This window comes from Schistocerca piceifrons, chromosome 7, assembly GCF_021461385.2.
Source record: "Schistocerca piceifrons isolate TAMUIC-IGC-003096 chromosome 7, iqSchPice1.1, whole genome shotgun sequence".
Taxonomy (NCBI): Eukaryota; Metazoa; Arthropoda; class Insecta; order Orthoptera; family Acrididae; genus Schistocerca; species Schistocerca piceifrons.
In genome coordinates, this window is record NC_060144.1 from 399549924 (window position 1) to 399575130 (window position 25207).

The 25207-nt window shown below is 41.8% G+C and overlaps 1 protein-coding gene across 1 annotated transcript in view; it reads left to right on the top strand.

The window, feature by feature from the left end:
• The window catches only part of LOC124805121 (myrosinase 1-like), a 217336-nt gene that overhangs the window by 117145 nt on the left and 74984 nt on the right, over positions 1–25207 (top strand). Inside the window, exon 4 of the mRNA XM_047265573.1 lies at positions 4844–4978. Within this exon, the coding sequence (XP_047121529.1) occupies positions 4844–4978 (135 nt within the window). The remainder of the gene's footprint in view (positions 1–4843; positions 4979–25207) is intronic.

A 25207-nucleotide genomic window follows, 5' to 3' on the forward strand; every position in this document is an offset into this window, starting at 1 on the left:
CATGTGATTGACAATAAGAAAACATGCACAAGAGCAAAGACGTACGATTGCGCTACTGACCTATACTAAGACGAAAATGTTAGTGGCTGTTGGAAAGTTGAAACCTTCAATCGAACAGCGACCCCGGGTATGGTGGCTGAGGAGAAATGCCAGCTAGAGACGGGCGTTTAGATTAGTCACTGGCAACCATACAGTTGCAAGTTACCTCATCTGGAGAGAATAACAGAACTACAGCCCAAATTGATGAGTTTTGAAACGGTCGGAACCTAAGTTGGTCTGTGGTAAGGCGCTAGATCAAATAAACTGATACAATTTCAGTTAGTTTATTTAACAATAAAACATTAAAAGCAACTTGCGGGCTTTCAAAATAGAAAATGAAATGACGTGGTGTGTGGCCCTCAACTACGTACACTCAGACTCAAAATTGAAATATTGAAAGTTTTGGTTGGTTTCGTTGTCTAGGGCCTGGGATACGTAGTTGCTGCATTACCATCCAAATACTGCTGAGTCTACAGTATACAATATGAATATACACATGAATCGAATGGTCGAAGGTTCCTATCACTTGGAAATTGCGAATTTGTAATGCAACGTAATAGTTTATAAATGAAAGATTGCAATTAAATAAAATCTGCAGGTACTATCTTAACGAATTTAAATGATGAGCGTGATAGTAGAAGTACTTTTGAGAATGCCGTATATTTGTGCAAAACACTTACTGGTTTCGATGGTCCAGCAATTAAATAAAATATAAGTTGAATAACAGGGAAACAATAGATTCCTACTGCACGTAATTAGCTATGAACATCAACATAGCTCACGAGATATTCACTTCTAAATGCACACTACATCTTCACTGTAGAAGCCACGGAAATCGCACAAGTCCACAAGTCCATACTCCAAAGTATTTCTATCTCTCGCGACCACGCGCAAACCGCTCCACACTTCACGTCTCTCTCGCGACCATGCGTCCCCCGCGCTATACTGTCCCAGACTCCCTCGTGTCCTGTGCCATACTCCCCCGTTCACGAGCGCTGTGATTAGCTAGAGCGCTCGCCCCATGCCTTCAAGCCAATGCACCCACACAAACATAATGAAACACATTCGAAATACTGGATTTACATTTAAATAACTTGAAATTAAATAAATATTCCTATGGCTGGACCATAAACACGCTCTAACACACATTATTAGATACATAAACAAATTAAATAAACATTTATCAAAGGAATAGAACAAAAGGTAGGCCAGTAGTCTAATGTCTCTGTGCTTACTAAAACACAGTAAATATTTAACCAAATTTCTTCGTGAATAATGTATATCGGATATAAACAAAGACATAAACGAATAAATGTATTTATAAGCATGCTGCTACCGGTTTTTCGTGTAACTGTGGAGTACTTATGGCCTGACGCAATCGGTAGTAATCGGCCACTTTGACCTCCAATAACTCATGTACTATTGAAGTTACATGCCTGTAATTTATACAACTTTGGTTTACACTAACAGCTTTCTAAAGACATGTCGATGGACAAAATCGGATGAAGCGTTTAGATTTTGGAAATTCGTTGCTGGGTGTTACTTGTATTATTTACCGTCAGATACTAAACTTTGAACTAATAAAGATATTGAAAATTTGACTACACTATCAGAATCATCGTGCAAATAATAGTGATGTACATGTTTCTTTTTGAGGTATCATTGAGGTATCATGATTCATCTGGCTACTATTAATTTCTATATGAACTGTGAATGTCTGCCATGATGGTTTCACAAAGTCACTTTGGCACTCTCGGCATACAAGTCTCTTTCATCGACACAGCATCAGCATGGAATTCCCAGCCACGCGGCCGGTGTGCCATGTGCTGGGGGTACCCCTCTTGTCCTGCTAACGTTCGGCGCCATGTGTTTGCTGCCGGGCCCCGGCTTGCTGAGCGGCCCATGTGGCCACGCCCCAACTCCGAACTTAGAATATTTCCTGGGCGCCAAAACTCTCCAGTTACCTCACAAACTAGAAGTTTTAGTTCTCTTAATATTCCAGGCGCTCGGTTTAGAAAAACGATTTACACCTGATTAACTTTTCCACACTGGTAAACACTCAGAATAATGGGGGCACTGGAAAGAAAATATGAAAAAATTTCAGTTATTATCCGTATTAAAACACAGCAATTTACTAGTATGGTTTTAAAACAGTTACAATTAGCAGCTCGCCTTTGTAGGTACCCAAGACAAGCAAAATTTTAAAAAATGCGATTTGGCAACTAGCTGTTACAGCAGTCAAATTAAATAAATAAAAAAAAAATCTGTATTTAACCATCCACCTCTGGTGGCCAACTACTTTTCAAATGAGTTACCAAAACTTAGGAAGCAGCTCTTGAACAGAAACGTTTAGGACACATTGTACTCAAATGGGCTGTCAGCAATCGTGAAACGGCCACTACCACGAGATACCACAAGAATTAGAATGTAAATAACAATTAACGCCAAGTGGCACAGAACTAGTTGAAAGCCAAATAATAATAAAAGTGAACAGTCCTCCAGTCAGTGCAACCGGCCTCACGCATTTTTATATAGGATATAAACACAAAGAAGATAGATTACATACAATGATCACTCGCCAGCCTACTGCACGTATACTGACAAGACAGCCCTCCGTGAAATGTGAGGTAGAACTTTACAAAATTTTAGTAATAAATAACATATTTGCTTATTACAAGAACAGAGCATAACCAGGACTCCCACACGGGTCGAGACCACACAATGTTACAGAGCAAGTGCCTTGATAACAAAGATGGCGGAACATGTCGGTGGAACACAGGGATTTTCCGGAATCCCTCCGCCGCCCCTACACTTGATGGTCGTAAAGTAGACCTCACCGCAGTATCCTCAATGTTCCTGAATCAAGTTGAAACCGCCCCAAGTGCCCTTTCCACCAGGCAGTGCAGCATGCTCTGGGTATCGGACTCCAACCCGCGCCTCGCCACTGCCCAAGCAGGAAGCAAACAGCCATTTCTAACAGTGTAGCCGCTCCGTTAACGGTCATCACAACCACCCCGACACTCTATGCGGATCCAAGTGCCGAAGCCAGTCCCTCGGCCATTACACGGAGCCATCACCAAAATGTCGCCCGCAAGTTGCAGTATTGCATCGGACGCTCAACCAACGTCTCTACCTGGCTCATGCGCAATTTTCAACAGAAAATGCCATATATGCTTTCACCAGTCAAATTTTGAATGATCTGAATAACCAAACACCACCCATTGGGATTTTTTGTGATCTCTCAAAGGCTTTTGATTGTGTAAATCATGAAATTCTGCTAGACAAGCTCAAGTATTGTGGCATGAGTGGGACAGTGCACAAATTGTTTAATTCGTACCTAACTGGAAGAGTGCAGAAAGTTGAAATAAGTAGTTCTCGTAACATGCAAAGATCAGCACATTCCTCAAACTGGGGAACTATCAAGCATGGGGTTCCACAAGGGTCAGTCTTGGGTCCTTTGTTGTTCTTATTATATATTAATGACTTGCCATTCTATATTCATGAAGAGGCAAAGTTAGTTCTCTTTGCTGATGATACAAGTATAGTAATCACACCTGACAAACAAGAATTAACTGATGAAATTGTCAATACTGTCTTTCAGAAAATTACTAAGTGGTTCCTTGTAAACGGACTCTCACTGAATTTTGATAAGACACAGTACATACAGTTCCGTACAGGGAATGGTATGACGCCATTAATAAATATAGACCTTAATCAGAAGCATATAGCTAAGGTAGAATATTCAAAATTTTTAGGTGTGTCCATTGATGAGAGATTAAATTGGAAGAAACGTTTGAGTTCAGCTACTTATGCAATAAGGGTCATTGCAAATTTTGGTGATAAACATCTTAGTAAATTAGCTTACTACGCCTATTTTCACTCATTGCTTTCATATGGCATCATATTTTGGGGGAATTCATCACTGAGGAATAAAGTATTTATTGCACAAAAGCGTGTAATCAGAATAATAGCTGGAGTCCACCGAAGATCATCCTGCAGACATTTATTTAAGGATCTAGGGATATTCACAGTAGCTTCTCAGTATATATACTCTCTTATGAAATTTGTTATTAACAACCAAACCCAATTCAAAAGTAATAGCAGTGTGCATAACTACAATACTAGGAGAAAGGATGATCATCACTATTCAAGATTAAGTCTAACTTTGGCACAGAAAGGGGTGAATTATACTGGCACTAAAGTCTTTGGTCACTTACCAAATAGTATCAAAAGTCTGACAGATAACCAACAAGTATTTAAGAAGAAATTAAAAGAATTTCTGAATGACAACTCCTTCTACTCCATAGAGGAATTTTTAGATATAAATTAAGAAAAAAAATTAAAAAAATAAAAAAAATAAAAAGAAAAAAGAAAAACAAAAAACACAAAAAATAAAGTTGTTATATTAACTTAAGTATGTTGTTAAATTAACCTAATTATGTCATGTATTAGAAAATTCGACTCGTTCCACATCATTACGAAATATCGTATTCATGATCCATGGAACTAGTATTAATCTAATCTAATCTAATCCTTTATCCTTGCGAGGCACTACATTGCTGCCCTTCAGCTGGATGCCTAATCTGCAGTTACCAGGCAACGGGAAGAAGACGTTACGCAAGAAGGGCAGTTTTCGATAAATGCTTAAAAGTTTATCCGTTGAAGGTCACCAAATTATATACAGGAAAGAAATGATTTAGGTTAGACGACATACTACGATGATCAGGATGATGACCTAGACAAATGAGTCACTACTGTAAGTTGATCCTTCATTTTAACTGTCTCACAAGATGATCTTTTGTAGGTGGACGTGTACCGGTTCTCGATATCCTGGCCGCGGATCCTGCCGGATGGGGGTGTGGACCGCGTCAACCAGGCGGGCATAGACTACTACAACAAAGTTATCGACGAGTTGTTGGCACATGGCATCAAACCCATGGTGAGTACCTGCCGGTCCACGCATGCTGAACTAAAGGGAAATTTATATGACTTAGCTGCTTCGGGCGTTGAAATTATTCACTAGTTGCACTTGCAAATTTGTGACCGGACAGGGACTCCAACACAGAGTCTCCGCTTCTCGCTAACGGTCGACTTGACCGCCTCGGCCATCCCGACACACTTCCTGTCCGACCCAAATTCCCAAGTGCTGCTCACCACTGACGTGATCCCGCCCATAAGCGCCGTTGCTTGCAGCCTCACTGTATTCCCGGAAGGAGAACAACGATGGTATGCATACGCAGTGAAATAGTCGTATACCTGTCGAGGCGTATCTACACAATTATACATGTGAATTATACGTGTGATGTTTGTTTTCTCGGACACGTCTGAAAGAATAGACACCACACATGTAATTTTCTAGCCATCTTTATTAGACATTTTTTTCTTGTTGACGCAGTAAATGATGTCTTCATTCTTTATTCGATCAATCCTTTTGTTCTTCAACAACCTTCACAAGTAACAAGACTAATCAGTTTAGTTTCTTACATGTTCCGTGAATCACATTCGCGGCAACACTTTTTACACTCCTGGAAATTGAAATAAGAACACCGTGAATTCATTGTCCCAGGAAGGGGAAACTTTATTGACACATTCCTGGGGTCAGATACATCACATGATCACACTGACAGAACCACAGGCACATAGACACAGGCAACAGAGCATGCACAATGTCGGCACTAGTACAGTGTATATCCACCTTTCGCAGCAATGCAGGCTGCTATTCTCCCATGGAGACGATCGTAGAGATGCTGGATGTAGTCCTGTGGAACGGCTTGCCATGCCATTTCCACCTGGCGCCTCAGTTGGACCAGCGTTCGTGATGGACGTGCAGACCGCGTGAGACGACGCTTCATCCAGTCCCAAACATGCTCAATGGGGGACAGATCCGGAGATCTTGCTGGCCAGGGTAGTTGACTTACACCTTCTAGAGCACGTTGGGTGGCACGGGATACATGCGGACGTGCATTGTCCTGTTGGAACAGCAAGTTACCTTGCCGGTCTAGGAATGGTAGAACGATGGGTTCGATGACGGTTTGGATGTACCGTGCACTATTCAGTGTCCCCTCGACGATCACCAGTGGTGTACGGCCAGTGTAGGAGATCGCTCCCCACACCATGATGCCGGGTGTTGGCCCTGTGTGCCTCGGTCGTATGCAGTCCTGATTGTGGCGCTCACCTGCACGGCGCCAAACACGCATACGACCATCATTGGCACCAAGGCAGAAGCGACTCTCATCGCTGAAGACGACACGTCTCCATTCGTCCCTCCATTCACGCCTGTCGCGACACCACTGGAGGCGGGCTGCACGATGTTGGGGCGTGAGCGGAAGACGGCCTAATGGTGTGCAGGACCGTAGCCCAGCTTCATGGAGACGGTTGCGAATGGTCCTCGCCGATACCCCAGGAGCAACAGTGTCCCTAATTTGCTGGGAAGTGGCGGTGCGGTCCCCTACGGCACTGCGTAGGATCCTACGGTCTTGGCGTGCATCCGTGCGTCGCTGCGGTCCGGTCCCAGGTCGACGGGCACGTGCACCTTCCGCCGACCACTGGCGACAACATCGATGTACTGTGGAGACCTCACGCCCCACGTGTTGAGCAATTCGGCGGTACGTCCACCCGGCCTCCCGCATGCCCACTATACGCCCTCGCTCAAAGTCCGTCAACTGCACATACGGTTCACGTCCACGCTGTCGCGGCATGCTATCAGTGTTAAAGACTGCGATGGAGCTCCGTATGCCACGGCAAACTGGCCGACACTGACGGCGGCGGTGCACAAATGCTGCGCAGCTAGCGCCATTCGACGGCCAACACCGCGGTTCCTGGTGTGTCCGCTGTGCCGTGCGTGTGATCATTGCTTGTACAGCCCTCTCGCAGTGTCCGGAGCAAGTATGGTGGGTCTGACACACCGGTGTCAATGTGTTCTTTTTTCCATTTCCAGCAGTGTATATACGAAGTACAACAAGTCAGTAGGTTTACAAGTACGACACATATTTTTTTGTGAAAACATGGCGACATGCTGGTCATTTACATAACGGGATTTTTAAAAATCTTAATACGGCGGTTGGAACTTTATTTTCAGCTCGTACAAAATAGATGTGTGTTTCAAAGTTTTACTGAACTTCAAAGTAGTCACCAGCTTTGTGTACAACCCGTTTCCAGCGATGTGGAAGTCGTAGGATGCTCTTAGCAGTGCCAGTTGTGTTGACAGTTCGAGCGGCGCAGAACAGTCAAACAAATCAGTAACAGCTTGCACTGTACTTGCTTGAGCATTGTCCTGCAAAATGATGGTCAGGTCCTGCAGAAAGTGTCATCACTTCTGTCTCTGTGCTGTCCATTTTTGGAACACAACCTGCGACCAGCTTAGAGACAGAGGTGATGACACTTTCTGCAGGACCTGACCATCATTTTGCAGGGCAATGCTCAAGCACGTACAGTGCAAGCTGTTACTGATTTGTTTGACTGATGGGGCTGCTAAATGCTATACCACCTACTGCACTCCCCTGAATTAAGCCCTCTTGAGCTCAACTCGATTTCTAAACTGAAGGAAACACTTCACGGCATTCGCTTCAGAACTGCTACGAATTCGTCGGTCAATAGACCGCGCCGCTCGAACTGTCAACACAAATGGCACTGCTAAGAGTATCCTACGACTTCCACATCGCTGGCAAAGCGTTATATACTATGCTGGTGACTTCTCTGAAAGTCAGTAAAACTTTGAAACACGTATCTATTTTGCACGAGTTGTAAATAAACAGTTGCCACTATTGATGTTCCAACCCTCGTATATCAGATTGGTGCAAACGTTCGTAGTGTTTTTGTTATGCATGTTGGTATTCCGGTTGCTATGTGTTTATTTATCGATTGTGATTTTTATTTGTAGTTAACTGTTGCTGTCTGAGTTTACGTATTGTCATTTGGAGATAGTGACCGGAACTGTGGGCGCTAGAAAATGGAGTGTCAAATGGAGAAATCTGAACATTTCCGACATAGTATTCTGTTTGAGTTTATTAGAGGGGTGACAGTAGGTGAGACAGCCAGGAACATTTGTGCCGCGTATGGGGATAATGCCACTGGATAGAGCGTGGCCAGAAAATGGTTTATCGTCTTAAGGAGGAACGTTTCGACATTAGTGTCCCTGTACATTCAGGAAGAGCTTCGGGGATTGATGAAGATCGTTTTATGTTCAAAAAATGTTCAAATGTGTGTGAAATCTTATGGGACTTAACTGCTAAGGTCTTCAGTCCCTAAGCTTACACACTATTTAACCTAAATTATCCTAAGGACAAACACACACATCCATGTCCGTGGGAGGACTCGAACCTCCGCCAGGACCAGCCGCACAGTCCATGACTGCAGCGCCTTAGACCGCTCGGGATCATTTTATGCATTAATCCACAATGATCGACGTCATTGTATTCGAAAACTGGCAAATATGATGAACTGTGATCATTCCACCATCGTGCGACGTTTACATGCAATGAGGAATGTATAAAATAACGGTACCGGATGATCCCAGCTAAAATCACAAAAAAATCAGCGGGGCGCCATATGTGCATCTCTGCTTGCTTGTCATCAGTTAGCTCGTGAATAATACCGACAATTCCTATCCTGCATCGTTACTGGTGACGAGAAACGGTGTCTTTACGCTAACATAAGGAAAAGAAAGGAATGGCTGAGCCCAAACAAAGCAACCACTGCCTCTACAAAGACCTGCGCGCGATCACAAAAGATAATGTGATGCAGCTGGTGGAACAGCGGCGGTGTAGTGTACTACGAATTGCTTCCCCGAGGTGTAACTATCACTGCTGACGGTTATTGTCAACAGTTGAGACGTCTTGCAGAGGCAATCCAAGAACAACAACCAGGAAGACTGCGTGATGGTTCAAACGGCTCTAAGCACTATGGGACTAACCATCTGAGGTCATCAGTCGCCTAACTAACCTAAGGACATCACACACATCCATGCCCGAGGCAGGATTCGAACCTGCGACCGTAGCAGCAGTGCGGTTCCGGACTCAAGCGCCTAGAACCGCTCGGCCACAGCGGCCGGCTGAAGACTGCGTGATGTGATGCTCTTCCAAGATAACGCCCGCTGGTATTCTGCTAGACTGACGGAAAACACTATACAGGAGTTGGGTTGGGAAATAATTTTGCACTCACCTTATTCACCAGCTCTTGCGCCCTAAGATTTTCATCCTTTTCGCTCTCTATCGAACAGCCCTCAAGGAACTTGCTATCCGGATGAAAATTCGCTCTGAATATGGCTTGACGAGTTCTTTGTCTCAAAACCATGTGATTTTTAGAGTCGCTGAATGAAAAGTTGCCTCAGCGCTGGGAGACTGTTGTAAATAGTGAAAGAGAATTTGTTATTGATAACTAATGTCTCTGTTCTGCGTATTTGTTGTTTGTATTAAACTTATAGAAAAACGCTACGAACTGAAGCACTTGCCCAATACAGCAAAAATTTGATAAACTTAACCCACCACGTACTTTGAAATTTGTCTATAGAGTATACAAACAGATAATGCCTAAGAATGAAAGGATTTTACAGCTGAAGCAGTTTTATTTCTCAACGTGGCTGTGGTTGCCCAGATTATAAAGTTTTTATCACTAAAAAGCGAGGAATCTCTTCAACTTTTTCCACCGTGTTCTTCAGTGACATTATACCGGTCAGTTACGTGGTTTTAACTTTTTTCTTAGTGCTCAAATGGTAAATAAAAAATTTTGGGATGACATTTCAAGAGACTGAAATTTTTCTGATAATTTATTAAGTAGATGTTTTTCATGGTAAGGCGTACTGCTTTATCGAACGTACTCTCCTCTGTCCTTGCGAGGCTCTTGTTAGTATGCTTATTTTTTAAACAGTTGTTTTAAACAGGATACACACCAGGTGTTACTCTTACAGCCTGTTTTTGTGCAATAAATACTTTGTGTCCGTGAATGAAATAGTCCAAAAAAAAAAAATGAATGTGAAGTCAAGGAAACAAAGTATGCAAAGAAAGTTAGGTTTCTAATACTTTGATCACCAACATCAGTGACTACACTTAGAGAAAATGTTGCTGCTCTCAAGAAGTTCATGAACTTAGGAAATACGTTTTCCGTAATTCACGCAAAACTTCTGCATCGACTCAGCTGATCAGCAGAAATAATTTTTGCTGTTTTAGTGTTAGCTTTTTACGTGGAAGAATAAAACAATCAAAACAAAATAAATAATTAATTGACACATTAAATTTGGATATCACAAAAAATGTTGAGAAATCTACATCTACAACTACATGATTATTGTGCGATTCACAATTAAGTGCCTGGCAGAGGGTTCATCGAACCACCCTCAATATATTTCTCTACAATTCCATTCTCGAATGGCGCGCAGGAGAAACTAGCACTTAAATCTATTTATCCTCATATTTTATAATGATGATCATTTTGCCCTATGTAGGTTGGCGCCGACAGAATATTTTCACAATAAGAGGAGAAAGTTGGTTACTGAAATTTCAGGAGAAGTTCCTGCCGCAACGACAAACGCCTTTGTTTTAATGATTACCACCGCAGTTCACGTATAATGTACGTGGCACTATTTCTCCTATTTCGCGATAATACAAAACCAGATGTCCTTTATTGAACTTTTTCGATCTACCGTTGGTCCTATCTGATGCGGATCCCCAAACCGCAGAGCAATACTCCAGAGAGAGCGGACATGCGTGGTGTATACAGTTTCTTCAGTAGACCTGTTGCAATTTCTAAAAGTTCTGCCTACAAATCGCAGTCTTTGCTTTGCTTCACCCACAACATTATCTTTGTGATAGTTCCACTTTAAGTTACTTGTAATTGTAATCCATAAGTAATTTACAGCCTTTAGATTTGTGTGATTTATTGTGTATCGAAATTTAGCGGATCTCTTTTAGTACTCATGCAAATGAGACTTCACACTTTCTATTGTTTGGAGTAAACTGCTACTTTTCGTAACATACAGATATCTTATCTAAATCATTTTGCAATTGGTTTTGCTCATCTGATAATTTTACATTATCTCCAGACAATCTAAGACGGCTGTGCAGATTGTCTCATGTGTCGTTCATGTATATCAGGAACAGCAGAGGTCCTACAACACTTCCTTGGAGAACACCAGAAGTTACTTCGGTTTTACTCAATGACTTTTCGTCAGTTATTACAAACTGTCACCTTTCTAACAGGAAATCACGCAGCCATTCACATAACTGAGATGACACACCAGTGGAAGGCGCTTGTCAGGAACTGTGCCAAAACCCTTCTGGAAATCTAAAAATATGGGATCAGTCTGACGTCCCCTGTACTTATTCATTACTTAGTGAAAATAAAGAGGTAATTGTGTTTCATAAGAACGATATTTTCTGAACCCGTGTTGATTATTTTTCAGTAATTCGTTTTCTTCGAGGTAAATCATAATATTTGCGCAGTATATGTTTCCAAATCCTACTGCAAATTGACGTGAAGTTGTTATTGTGGACTACAGTCCGAAGATTGCGTTGATGCAGCTGTCCATGCTACTCTATCCTCTGCAAGCCTCTTCCGCTCCGAGTAACTACTGCACTCTACATCCTTCTGAATCTTCTTACTGTATTCATCTCTTGGTTTTTCTCACGATTTTTACCCCCTCACGCTTTCCTCCACTTCTAAATTGGCAATCCCTTGATGTCTCAGAATGTGTCCTACCAACCAATCCCTCCTTCTAGTCAGCTTGTGCCACAAATTTCTTTTCTCCCCAGCTCTATTCAGTACCTGCTCATTAGTTACGTGATTACCCATCTAATCTTAAGCATTCTTCTGTAGTGCAACATTTGAAAAGCTTCTATTCTCTTCTTGCCTAACCATTTATCATCCATGTTTCCACCCAAACAAATAATTTCAGAAAAGACTTCCTGACATTTGAGTTTATACTCGATGTTAACAAATTTCTCTTCTTCAGAAACTCTTTTCTTTCCATTGCCAGTCTACATTTTATATCCTTTCTACTTCGACCATCATCAGTTTTTTGCTAGCCAAGTAGCAAAATTCATCTACTACTTTAAGTATCTCATTTCCTAATACAGGGTGATTCAAAAAGAATACCACAACTTTAGGAATTTAAAACTCTGCAACGACAAAAGGCAGAGCTAAGCACTATCTGTCGGCGAATTAAGGGAGCTATAAAGTTTCATTTAGTTGTACATTTGTGCGCTTGAGGCGCTGTTGACTAGGCGTCAGAGTCAGTTGATGCTAAGATGGCGACCGCTCAACAGAAAGCTTTTTGTGTTATTGAGTATGGCAGAAGTGAATCGACGACAGTTGATCAGCGTGCATTTCGAACGAAGTATGGTGTTAAACCTCCTGAAAGGTGGTGTATTAAACGTTGGTATAAACGGTTTACAGAGAATGGGTGTTTGTGCAAAGGGAAAAGTTCTGGACGGCCGAGAACGAGTGATGAAAATGTAGCACGCATCCAGCAAGCATTTGTTCGCAGCCCAGGAAAATCGACTCGCAGAGCTAGCAGAGAGCTGCAAATTCCACAATCAACTGTATGGAGAGTCCTACGAAAAAGGTTAGTTATGAAACCTTATCGTCTCAAATTGGTTCAAGCACTGTCTGCAGCTGATAAGATTAAAAGAATCGATTTCTGTGATTTTATCCTTGCTCAAATGGAAACAGATGAATCTTTCGTTTCAAAGATTGTGTTTAGTGATGAAGCAACTTTCCACACTAACGGGAAAGTCAACCGTCACAATGTCTGTATATGGGGCACTGAGAATCCGCGGGAAACAACTCAGTATGAACGTGACTCGCCTAAGGTGAACGTTTTCTGTGCCATTTCAGCCAATAAAGTTTTTGGTCCCTTTTTCTTCGAAGGTGCTGCTGTAACTGGACTACAGTATCTGGAGATGTTAGAGAATTGGCTGTTCCCTCAGCTCGAACAAGAAGCACAACAATTCATACGCTGCCAGGCAGCCCGTGACAGAGCCCTTCATCACTGGCCTCCAAGAAGCCCTGATCTTACCCCTTGCGATTTTTTCTTATGGGGATATGTTAAGGATATGGTGTTTCGGCCACCTCTCCCAGCCACCATTGATGATTTGAAACGAGAAATAACAGCAGCTATCCAAACTGTTACGCCTGATATGCTACAGAGAGTGTGGAACGAGTTGGAGTATCGGGTTGATATTGCTCGTGTGTCTGGAGGGGGCCATATTGAACATCTCTGAACTTGTTTTTGAGTGAAAAAAAACCTTTTTAAATACTCTTTGTAATGATGTATAACAGAAGGTTATATTATGTTTCTTTCATTAAATACACATTTTTAAAGTTGTGGTATTCTTTTTGAATCACCCTGTATAATTCCTAATGTAATTCCCTGAAAGGAGCCGGACTGGTATATAATCTGAACCAGTGGTATTGTCTTCATTGTTTTAAGCTGCTTCGCTACACAGAGAATATCTCCTTCTAAGTTACTCATGTTGGCAATTGTTCTTGATTCGAATTCGAGAATATTTACTTCGTCTTTTTCTGTGGAGGAATTTTGGAAAATCTTGTTTAGTAACTCTACTTTAGTGGTACGATTATCACTAACAGCATAATTGCTATCGCGCATTGAAGGTATTGATTGCGTCTAACCGATGGTGTACTGTACATATCACCAGAGTCTCTTTGGGTTTCTGCCAGATTTCGAGAGAGAGTTTTGGAAACTATTAAAAGCATCTCGACTTGAAGGACGCGCTAAATTTTGAGCCTTGTGTAAAACTTCGCCAATCTTGGGAATTTGCCTTTCTTTTAAATTTGGCATGCTTTTTTCGTTGCTCCTGCAGTAGTGTTCTGACTTGTTTTGTGTACCATGGAGGATCAGCACCAACTCTTATTCATGTATGTGATATTTATCTCTCAATTGCCGTCGATACTATTTCTTTGGATTCAAACCACAGTTGACCTACACTTGCATAGTAAGAGCGGAAGGAATGGAAACTCTCTCTGAGAAAGATGTCAAACGAATTTTATCTGTTTTTTTAAATAGATGTAGTTCGCGTTTAGTTTTGGTCTGTTTGGATGTTACGGTATTCAGTCTCACTACAGCTGTCTTGTGATCACAGAATGCTCCGGGTTGCACTTGCCACAACGGTGCCTGCTTCTGTTTTTGATTCTAAAGTGAAGCCATACAGGGCAGTCGATTTTCCTTGGCACACTGCTGTTATGACGATTAAAAGTTTTTAGCCGGTGGACTGTCTTCTACATAGCGTGTCATAGCGGGTGTTCACCTCTACATGGTGACGTTCGGTTTTATCGGAGCATTCTCCACCATATCTTAATACTGTTACGACCTATGCGTCTCTGCGCATAGTCTGTTCCGTGGGACTGACTGTGAGCGCTTGGAATTCCCATAATTTGTTATGAATGTCATGACTTGAATCCAATTTACACTTGAAGATGCAGCTGTAAATGGTGTGAAACAGATAATGCCTAAGAATTAAAGGATTTTACAGCTGAAGCGGTTATATTTCTCAACGTGATTTATCGTGGCTGTGGTTGCCCAGATTATAAAGTTTTTATCACTAAAAAGCAAGGAATCTCTTCAACTTTTTCCACCGTGTTCTTCAGTGACATTATATCGGTCAGTTACGTGGTTTTAACTTTTTTCTTAGTGCTCAAATGGTAAATAAAAAATTTTGGGATGACATTTCAAGAGACTGAAATTTTTCTGATAATTTAGTACGTCGGTGTTTTTCATGGTAAGGCGTACTGCGTTATCGAACGTACTCTCCTCTGTCCTTCTCGACACTGAGTCTATTTTCTATCACGGCAGACGGGATGGTCACCGTAAGCAGACTTCAACTCCAACGTTTTCGCAGTGTTTTTACATACGGAAACACACATTAAAAGTTTCTTATGCCAGTTGTGGCAGGCGACTTTACTGGTGCCTAGTAAAAACTTAGATCAGAATTCCCGAAACTGTGAGACATCTATATCGAGTCATCTGTACACATGCAATTAATCTCGATAGACCTAGAAACACTGCAGTTATGCGCGGTAGGTCCGTACACAGATTTTAAGTCTGTATCTAGGACAGTAATGATGGAAATATTTGCTTCGTCTGTTGCGTGCAGATTATCTCATAAGGCAACAGACCGGCAATTGATTGGAGAGTACAAACTGCATCTTTAATAGTAATGTAAGAGACAGTACGATGCGGAAATCGTCCAATCTGGAGTCTTCTGAGGCCATCGATACTATTGTAACCAATGCTATAGTAGACAGGTCAATGGGAGAAGCAGGAGCATCCCTGAAAAAATGAAAAACAGAAACTGTACAGCCAAATATAGGCACAAGAAAACTAATTGCGAAGAAATTATGGTAATAGAAGGAATAACTCACCTGATCGTTGAAACAAGGAAGTACAAATATGTTCAGAAAGAGAAAGGAATACAGCAGTATGTGAGGAATGAAATCGATGGTAAGTGCGAGGAAGTTAAAGCGAAAAGGTTGCACAGGAAGTGAAGAAAACTGAAAGGAAATGTACGTCGAGAAGACATTTTCAGCTTATAGAAAACTCAAAATATCTTTCCGTGAAATTAGAAGCAAAGGCGTCAGTACAAAAGGCTTCCATTGCTAATCACAGATCAGAGACTAGATGGGTGGAAAAGTATACTGACGGCCTCTACGAGAGGTAAGAACTGTCAGCTTACACTATAGAAGAAGAATTGGGAAGACGTAAGAGACCCATTGTTAGAACATGACAGGGCTGAGGATAACTTGAGATAAAATAAGGCAGAAGGGGTAGATAATGATGTTTTGAAATTTCTAAAATCATTAGTAGAAGTGGCAACAAAACGATTTTTCGTGTCAGTATGGGATTAAAATACGGGGTGAAAGTATATCAATGGTAAGACTTGTTGATGGCATTGCTATGCTGGGTGAATGTGACACGTTGAATGGCATAAACGATCTGAACAGTACGGAGTATGAATTGAGACTAAACCAAAGAAAGACGCAAGTAATGAGGAATAGCAGAAATAAAATTAGCGATATATTCAACATCAAAATTGGAGACCACTTAGTAGAAGTAGTTAAGGAATTCTACTACCCTGGAAGCAAAATTACACACGACGGACAAAGCAAGGTGGGTTTAAGAAGCAGACTAGCAAAGGCAAAGAGAGCATTCCTGGCCAAGATAAATCTACTACTATTAAACATAGGAATTTCTCATAATGTACGTTACGAGCACAGATTCGTAAGCAAGCCTGAATAATCGACTGTAAGGAAACGAGAGAATAAGGGAATGGAGGCGTTAGAGATTCGGTTTTACAGAAGGATGTTTTAAGTTAAGTGGACTGCTGAGGTAAGAATTGAGGAGTTTCGGCAAGGAATCGATAAGGAAACTAGAAGAGGGTACCGGACGTGTGTCAAGACATCAAGACTTCCATTGTATTGCAAGGAGCCGTCGAGCACAAAACTAAAGGGAATAACAGAGACTGGAACACATTTAACAAAGAATGGAGGGCGTAGGGTGCAAATGTTACTCTGTTTAATAGGTTGGCGCAGAAGGCGCGGTGCACTATATCAACTGCCAAGCTTAACTCGTTCTTTTTTGCACGGGAAATATCAGACAAATTCCACGTTTTTAGCGGGTTTTCGACCTTCACTCTTCGTGCAATGACTGAATGATTAAAGATAAACAGAAATGACTCATAAGTGACAAAACAGGTAATTAACGCGATTACTTTGCTCTTTTAATGCTGGACGACGACTGGTTAACGGAAAATGACAAACAGAATGACTAAAATAATGACTATACTTCACGAATAACTATTGACAGCGCTTACGCGTTGAACAATCACTGGAGACTGTTATTCCGTTGCGCGTTACTCTTATGTAGAGATGTGCGTAGTACAGGAGCTGCAAAATGGTGAAACTCTCAGTAATTACATCTTCGTTAATAATATGAAAAACAGAAAAAATTGCTAATATATATCAGACGATGAAGTAATTCGGTTCAGCTATAAACCGCATAATTAAAAAAATGTCAAAAATGGTAGGTAATATTACGTGAGAGGGAAGTTATGACGTGCACTGGAAATTTCAAAGCTCGCCAGCAACTTTCTGGAGAGCTATATTTTTTAATTGGAACATTTCATTAAGTAACACGTTATTTGAGTACACGTATATATGTCGTAAACAGGAAAACTGGAACAACAAAACTGCAGCATTGTAATTCTGAAAGAATTATATTTTAAAGGTCAAATATTATGGAACCAATAATTCCGAACAGGAATAATTTTTGAAGTGTCAAACCTTAGGAAAAAGAAGAAATTGGCCAAGTACGACTAGGATCCGCGCTCTGAAGGTTCTGTACAAACTTAATTATGTATACAGACAGTTAATCCATTTTGGGAACGGAGGATCTCGACGATTTATGCCTATTATCAGGGATTCGAAGACTTTCGAGCAGATTTTAAGTTTGAAGTCTGAAAAAAATGACGAAAGAAATGATTTTCATGTGATATAATTACAAATCGAATATTTTCTGTTTTTTTTTCATTTACTTGTACTGTGAAACCTTGCTTCTCGCCAATTTTCATGATTCTAGATCTACGAGATGTACACTATAGGTTGTTTTGAGAGAGTTTGCGAGTATCAAAATATGTGACATATACGACCATATCTTTTGATTACATTAACTTAGAAGTTTATCGTTTCTGCACTGCCAGGGTACAATATACCTCCGGTGACATAAATTTCAACTTGATACGAACAACCGTTCCAGAGAAAACAGGGAGTCTTAACAGACTGACAGATACTCGGACAACAGATGACAAAAATATTTTTTCGAGTGTTATAATTACAAATTAACAAGTTTCGGATTTTTTTCCCTTTAATTCTACCGTCAAACCTTGATTCTTACCAAATTTCATGATGCTAGGTCAATGAAAAGTTTGTGAATATCAAAATACGTGACATAAATGGCCGTATCTACTGACTGCATTGACGTAGAAGTTTCGACTTTTTACACAACCAGGGGACCGTAGACCTTAGTTGGTGTGGTCTTCAGTCCAGGTACTGGTTTGATGTAGCCCTCCATGCTACTCTATCCTGCGCAAGCTTATTCATCTCCAAGTACCTACTGCAACCTACATCCTTCTGAATCCGCTTAGTGTATTCATCTCTTGGTCTCTCTCTATGGTTTGTACCCTCCAAGCTGCCCTCCAGTACTAAACTGGTGATCCCTTGATGCCTCAGAACATGTCCTACCAACGGATCCCTTCTTCTAGTCAAGTTGTGCCACAAATTCCTCTTCTCACCAATTCTATTCAATACCTCCTCATTAGTTACGTGATCTACCCCAACTAATCTTCAGCATTCTTCTGTAGCACTACATTTCGACCATTCTATTCTCTTCTTGTCTAAACTAGTTATCGTTTATGTTTCACTTCCATACATGCCGCGTTCCATACAAATACTTTCAGAAATGGCTTTCTGCCACTTAGTATGTGACTTAAATTTGAACTTTATACATATACCGATCCAAGAAAAAGGGTTTTAACAGTCTGACAGACAGACAGACAGACAGACAACAGACAAAAAAGTGAACCCATGAAGGCTCCGTTTTTACTGATTGAGATATGGAAACCTAGAAACGTATCTTTTTTCAATGGGGGAATTTGGCCTTTCATATAAGGTGTGTTAATCCTAAAACAGTTGTCAGCAGGTCCGAATTTTGAAGAGTACATGGTTTCAGTCATTCGGTTGGCAGTCCATTCAACATTTGGAGAATGCAGCAACTGCGATGGCCTATACAGGAAGTGCATCGGGCCACTCTTTGCCATTAGCACTGCTAGATACAAAAATTAACATACGACCCCGTGAAGGAACGGGATGAAGGCCTTGCGTTACGTGTAGATTAGAAAGCAGAAAAGGAGATAAATTGTTTAACGAGTGGGGCAGCTATCCCGTCTTGCTGTATTTCGCGATCTACTTCTCGTAAAAAGAGAATGGGTTATCCTCCTCGCTGTTTTTGGTACCACACAACTTAAGTATGTAAAACAAATTATTACATTCCACGTTCTCAGAAGCCTTCCCCAAATCTTTGAATATGTTTCGTACTGTTTTGCTAAGTCGCTAATCTTTGTTTTTTTTTTTTTTTTTAATGTAACAGCCCCTACGTCTTGTAAAATCAAACTATCTCTGTTCTAAACCACTTTCAAGTTTGTGTTACCGATTTAAATAAGGTGCTCTTATTTTTTTGATGAATGTGGTACTAGAGTGATTCTGCGGTAATTTTCATATCAATCGGCCCCTGCTGACATTATATAACCATCTGATTCACGAACGAAAGTCCTCTTTCTTCATAAGTTCGCAGTGTCGTTATTGGAACTACCGACTACACAAACAGTACATCTCGGAGTATTACGCCATTCCAGAATAACCAAAAATTATGAACTGGACGGGAATCGGAAGTGATAGAGATGATCATCGGTGACATCAAGAGTGCCTCGTGAGTCTGCAAACATCACGTAACAGGCTGGTGTTCGAGGTTCCAGTCATTGCCCATCAAGAGTAATTCGCAGGGCATGCGTGTGTTAGCTCCACTGCTGGTGGCTTTATCGCGTTCTGCTTTGTATCGTCGAAGCTCTGCACTGATTGATATTTCGACGGAACTCCATTAGCTGGTAATGCAGAGCCATGCGTCTCGCGGTATACACCGGCACACGTGGCGACTGCGCGATGGAGTTCCCGCAGATTTGACGCGGGATTTTAGGCCACTCCTGTGTCCCATTGTGAGGACGAAATGTGAGTGTGCTGTTGGATGGCCTGCGTTATACCAGAAATATTATGGGATTATTCCGCATGACGACAACTGAAAGCCGATTATTCCGCATGGCGTCGGCTGAAAGCCGAAGTTTGTCCTGTCCTGTTGCTTCACCAGATGAAAGCCGACGGCAGCGCACGCAGCAAAACTGTGTGTGTCGCTTGCACAGAGGCAGGTGGATCTGTGGTCGAGACAACGGACTCGCAATCGCCATGCGTCTGCTCCAAACACGCGTCCAACTATTCTGATTTTAGCTTTTCGAGCTTTCCCTAAATCACGTAACTGAAATAGTTACTTCAAAAAATCTGCTGACGATCCCATTCCTCGACCTTGTTCACGTCAGTTAGGTGACCATCTGACGAAGCAGTTAAGGAAACCAAAGACAAGTTTGGAGAATGAATTAAAGATCAGGAGAGAAAATAAAAACTTTGAGTTTTGCGGATGACGTCGTAATTCTGTCAGATGTAGCAAAGGGCGTGGAAAACCGCTGAATGGGATGAACAGTGTCTTGAAAGGAGGCTATAGGATGGACATTAACAAGGACAAAACAAGGATAATGGAGAATAGTATAAATAAATGAGGCGATGCTGAAGGTATTATATCAGGAAACGAGACACCAAAAGTGGTAGATGAGTTTTGCTATTTGGGCTGTAAAATAATTGATGATGAAGGAAGTAGAGAGGATATAAAATGTGAAGTAGCAATAGCAAGAAAAGCGTTTATGAAGGAGACAAATTTGCTAACATTGAGTAGATTTAAGTGTTAGAAAGTCATTTCCGAAGCTATTTGTTTGTAGTGTAGGCTTGTATGGAAGTGAAACGTGGACAATAAAAATTTCAAACAATAAGAGAACAGAAGCTTTTGAAACGCGATTGGACACTAGAATCCTGAAGATTAGATGGTTAGATTATGTAACTAATGAGGCGGCGCTCAACAGAATTGGAGGGAAAAGAAATTTGTGACACAACTTGACTAAAAGAAGGGAACGGTTTATAGGATACGTTCCGTGATAGCAAGTGATCATCAGTTTAGTGCTGGAAGAAAGTGTGGGGGTAAGAGTTATGGAGGGGGACCAAGAGATGAATGCAATAAACAGTTTCAAAAGGATGTAGGTCTAAGTAGTTATTTGAAGATGAAGAGGCTTACTCAGGATAGAGCAGCTTGAGTAGGATGGAGAACTTGCATTAAACCAGTCTTCCGACTGAAGACCACAAAAACAACATGTGACCATCTTTCATGTTTCCAAGCTGCATAAGCGTAAACTCAACCTTTTATTCTACAGACGTTCTACATGTTATCAGAACATGAATCTAAGTTTCCAGAACGCTTCCAGGCTGTGGCTAAGCCGTGTCTTTTCAATATCCTTTCTTCCAGCAGTGCTAGCCCTGCAAGTTTCGCAGGAGCACTTCTGTGAAATTTGGAAGTTAGGAGATGAGGTACTGCCGGAACTAAAGCTGTGAGTATGGGTCATGAGTCGTGCTTGCGTAGCTCAGTTGATAGATTACTTGTCTGCGAAAGGTAGAAGTCCCAGATTGTAATCTGCCAGGAAGTTTCATGAGTCTGTATTGTTTGCATCTCATATTTATGGGAACTGAATTGAACTGTCTCTGTCTCTCATTTTCTGTTATATACTTTTCAATCATCAGTATTAGTGGTACTATACTTCAGTATACGTTACAATTGCAGATTACATGATTATTAAATACATTAAAGAATGACGAATCACGAAGGAATTACCCGAATGGGACGGAAATCGGTAGATGTTATGCACATTTATAGCCAAACAAATGATTACAATTTCGGGAAATTTGGATGGTTTACTCAAGAAAGAGAGAGCTTCACAAATTGAGCAAGTCAACAACCCATTGGTCCACCTCTGGCCCTTATGCAAGCAGTTATTCGGCTTCGCATTGATTTATACAGTTGTTGGATGTCCTCCCCAGGGATATCGTGCCAGGTTTTGTCAGAGTGGCGCATTAGACTGTCAAAAGCCTTAGATGCCTGTAGGGCGCTTCCCATAGTGCTCCAAACGTTCTCAATTGGAGAGAGATCTGGCGACCTTGGCAGGCACGAATACAAGCAGTAGAGACTCTCGCGAAGTGCGGGCGGTCTTTATCTTGCTGAAATATAAGCCCTTGACGGCTTGGCATGAAGGACAAGAAAACAGGGCGTAGAATATCGTCGACGAATATCGCTGTGCTATGAGGTTGCCGCGGGTGACAACCAAAGAGGTCCTGCTACGAAATGTAATGCCACCCCAGACCATCATTCCTGTATGACGGGCTGTAAGGTGGGCGACAGTCACGTTTGTGACCTGGTTGTCAAGGGAAGACAGTATTCGGTTACGACTGTCGACGGGGCCGTAATCAGTTACTGTTGGTTGCCTTTTACAGTTACACGCAATTTATTTTAAACCAGTAATTCCAGAGTCAACAACAAATAAACAATACCACACGTTATTAATGAAGGAATAAGCAACAGTGTAAATAATAGTGTTTTCAGTGAGTTACAATTTAGCAAATCACCATTAAATACATATACAACAGATAATGTTTTAAAAGCAAGCCACCATGATCTGGGCAGAAGGCCCTACACGCCAGGAATGGCAATAAATTAAGAATTGTTTAAAATCCGCTTCAACTTACAAATTACAGGTATTGAAATATTAAAAGCAAGTCGCAACAAACAGCAGACGGCATCAGACGCCAGAAATGGCAGTAAATTAGGTTTTAATGCTTACTTCTAAAATACAGATACCATATTAGAATATTAAGGCAAATGACCACAATCACGGCTGAAGGCCCTATTCGCCAGGAACGGCAATAATATTAAAAAAATTTTGAAACCTGCTGTAAAACAGCAAAAGGTAATAAAAAACACAACTGATCCAGACGGTGCTCCAGGAATCGATCTCTGAGAAGGTCCGGCAACAAGCACTTTCGCGAGCGTAACTAATGATAATCTTGCTGAAGCTACGTGACGTGCGATAAACCAAATGCAACGATGGAACAATACATCAAAGCCAGAACCGGTGCTCTGCCCTACGTCCCCAGAATACTGTGTTTAGAGCGGAAATGCACTCATCTTAAAGCTTGCTGGATCTGGGTTACGACGAGGTTGTGCACCCTCGTCACCACAGCCCTTCCATCTGGCAGTCCACGCGCGCCGCCAGCGGTCCCGGCTTGTTCTCTCACTGCGCGGACCTGGCTCCTCCGCAACTGAACTGGCCCACTCACAAGACCAAGAAAAATAATGTCGTCGCCCGAAAGATAGGGCAACAGTTAATACATATCGATAACCGCCGCTGCTGCCACAAGCGAACAGGCAACGCTTGCCAAACCGAGTGGCGCCAGTCAACATGAGAAGAAGGAAAAGCCGGCCGCGGTGGCCGTGCGGTTCTAGCCGCTTCAGTCCGGAACCGCGAGACTGCTACGGTCGCAGGTTCGAATCCTGCCTCGGGCATGGATGTGTGTGATGTCCTTAGGTTAGTTAGGTTTAAGTACTTCTAAATTCTAGCGGACTGATGGCCTCAGATGTTAAGTCCCATAGTGCTCAGAGCCATTTGAACCATTTTTTGAAGAAGAAAAACAACCGCATCCATACCATCTAAACGATACCGTCTGGCCTCCAACAGAGGGTGGAAACCTACCAAAAGCACCAACGCGAGCCACAGCACAGCTCAATGTTAGTATCCCACAATTGTCTGGGGTGTCTCCAAACACGTCCACCCTGGTCGCTGGGACTCTGTTTGAAGCGGGACTCGTCACCGAATATAATTCTACTTGAGTCAATGAGATGCTTGACCGAAGACGTTTCTGATGACGCCCGAGACGGCAGTGGGCTACTTACCTGACTGTTGCCCACCATACGGCCCGACGCCCAGAAGTAATGGCGTGGGATGGCCTTTCTTTACGTAGTGGGACTGCCTTGGTTGCCATCTGCGGAACTTTTACAGCACGGCGATATGTCGACGATGATCTACGCCCTGTTTTGTTGATCTGCATGCGAAGCCATCCTGGGCTTACATTTCAGCAAGATAAAGCCCACCTGAACACGACGAGAGTTTCTACAGCTTGTCTTCATACTTGCAAAGCTCTACCTCGGCCACCAAGGTAGCCTTATCTCTCCCCAAACTAGAACGTTCGGAGCATTATGGGCAGGGCCCTGTAACTAGCTCGGCATTTTGACGATCTGACTCGCCAACCGGACAGAATTAGGTACTACATGCCTAATGAGGACACCCAGCGGCCCTATTATCAATGCCAAGCCGAATAACTGTTTGCATAAGGACCAGAGGTGGACCAACGCGTTGCAGACTTGCTCAATTTGGGAAGCTCTCTATATCTTGAATAAAGGATACAACTTTTCGAAAGTTGTAATCATGGTTTTGTCTGCACACGTTCGCCACATTCCCATTCGGATAATTCCTTCGTGGTACGTCGTTTTTTGTCTCCGAGAATGTAACTCAGTTACATTTTGTAACCTGTAATACTAACGTCCATGTTTAATTTCAACCACTGGCGACAATAGATGACATCATTTTTTCTGTAGAATATGTATGTAAAGTATTTGATTAAGGATTAAGTTTTGTTGTATAATCTAAATTATTTATTAAATTTGTGATACGTACTGAAATATCCACGCACATTTCACTTTCTTTCAAACTTCAAGTGCGCTCTTTGAAAACTTCGTGTGCTGATATAACGCTGTAATCAACAAATGGGACTTACTTGTGGTGTATTATATAAAACAGAGCAACAAAATTCACTGTTGTACTATAAGTTTTAAGAAAAGTTAACATGTATATTTCGATTTTTGTTTTACGGACGATATGCCGTGCTTCAAGGCATTTTGTGTGCCTAACGTTTCGTATCCAAATGCAGGATATATCATCAGAGGTTGCAAAAACTCAGATACCAGTTTCAAACTTAAAAAAGAATAGCAGGTAGAACTGTTTACACAATTTCACGACACGCTCATGTAAACAGGAACCACAAAAAGAATCATTAACACTCAGCTTAAGTAGATCAGTATTAATTGTCGTCTCGGAAACACGTATAAATCGGCAGCAGCAAATAGTGCGCTGGGACTGGCAAAATACCAAACTCGTTTCTTCGATTATATGGTTTTATTAAGATCCAATCATTACTACGCTGTCAGACAGAAAAAGTGAAGCGCCAGAAAACATGGTCGCATCTCAAATGTGACTTCATACATGTACACACTGTTGGCAGATATGTACATGATTAGAATTGAAATTCTATGTGACAGGTAGGACGGCTGCCAGAGGGCATTTGGATGTGACAGGGGTTCAATGTTGGACTTCATGAGCAATTTGAGGGGAGGAATACTCCCGTCAGAGTT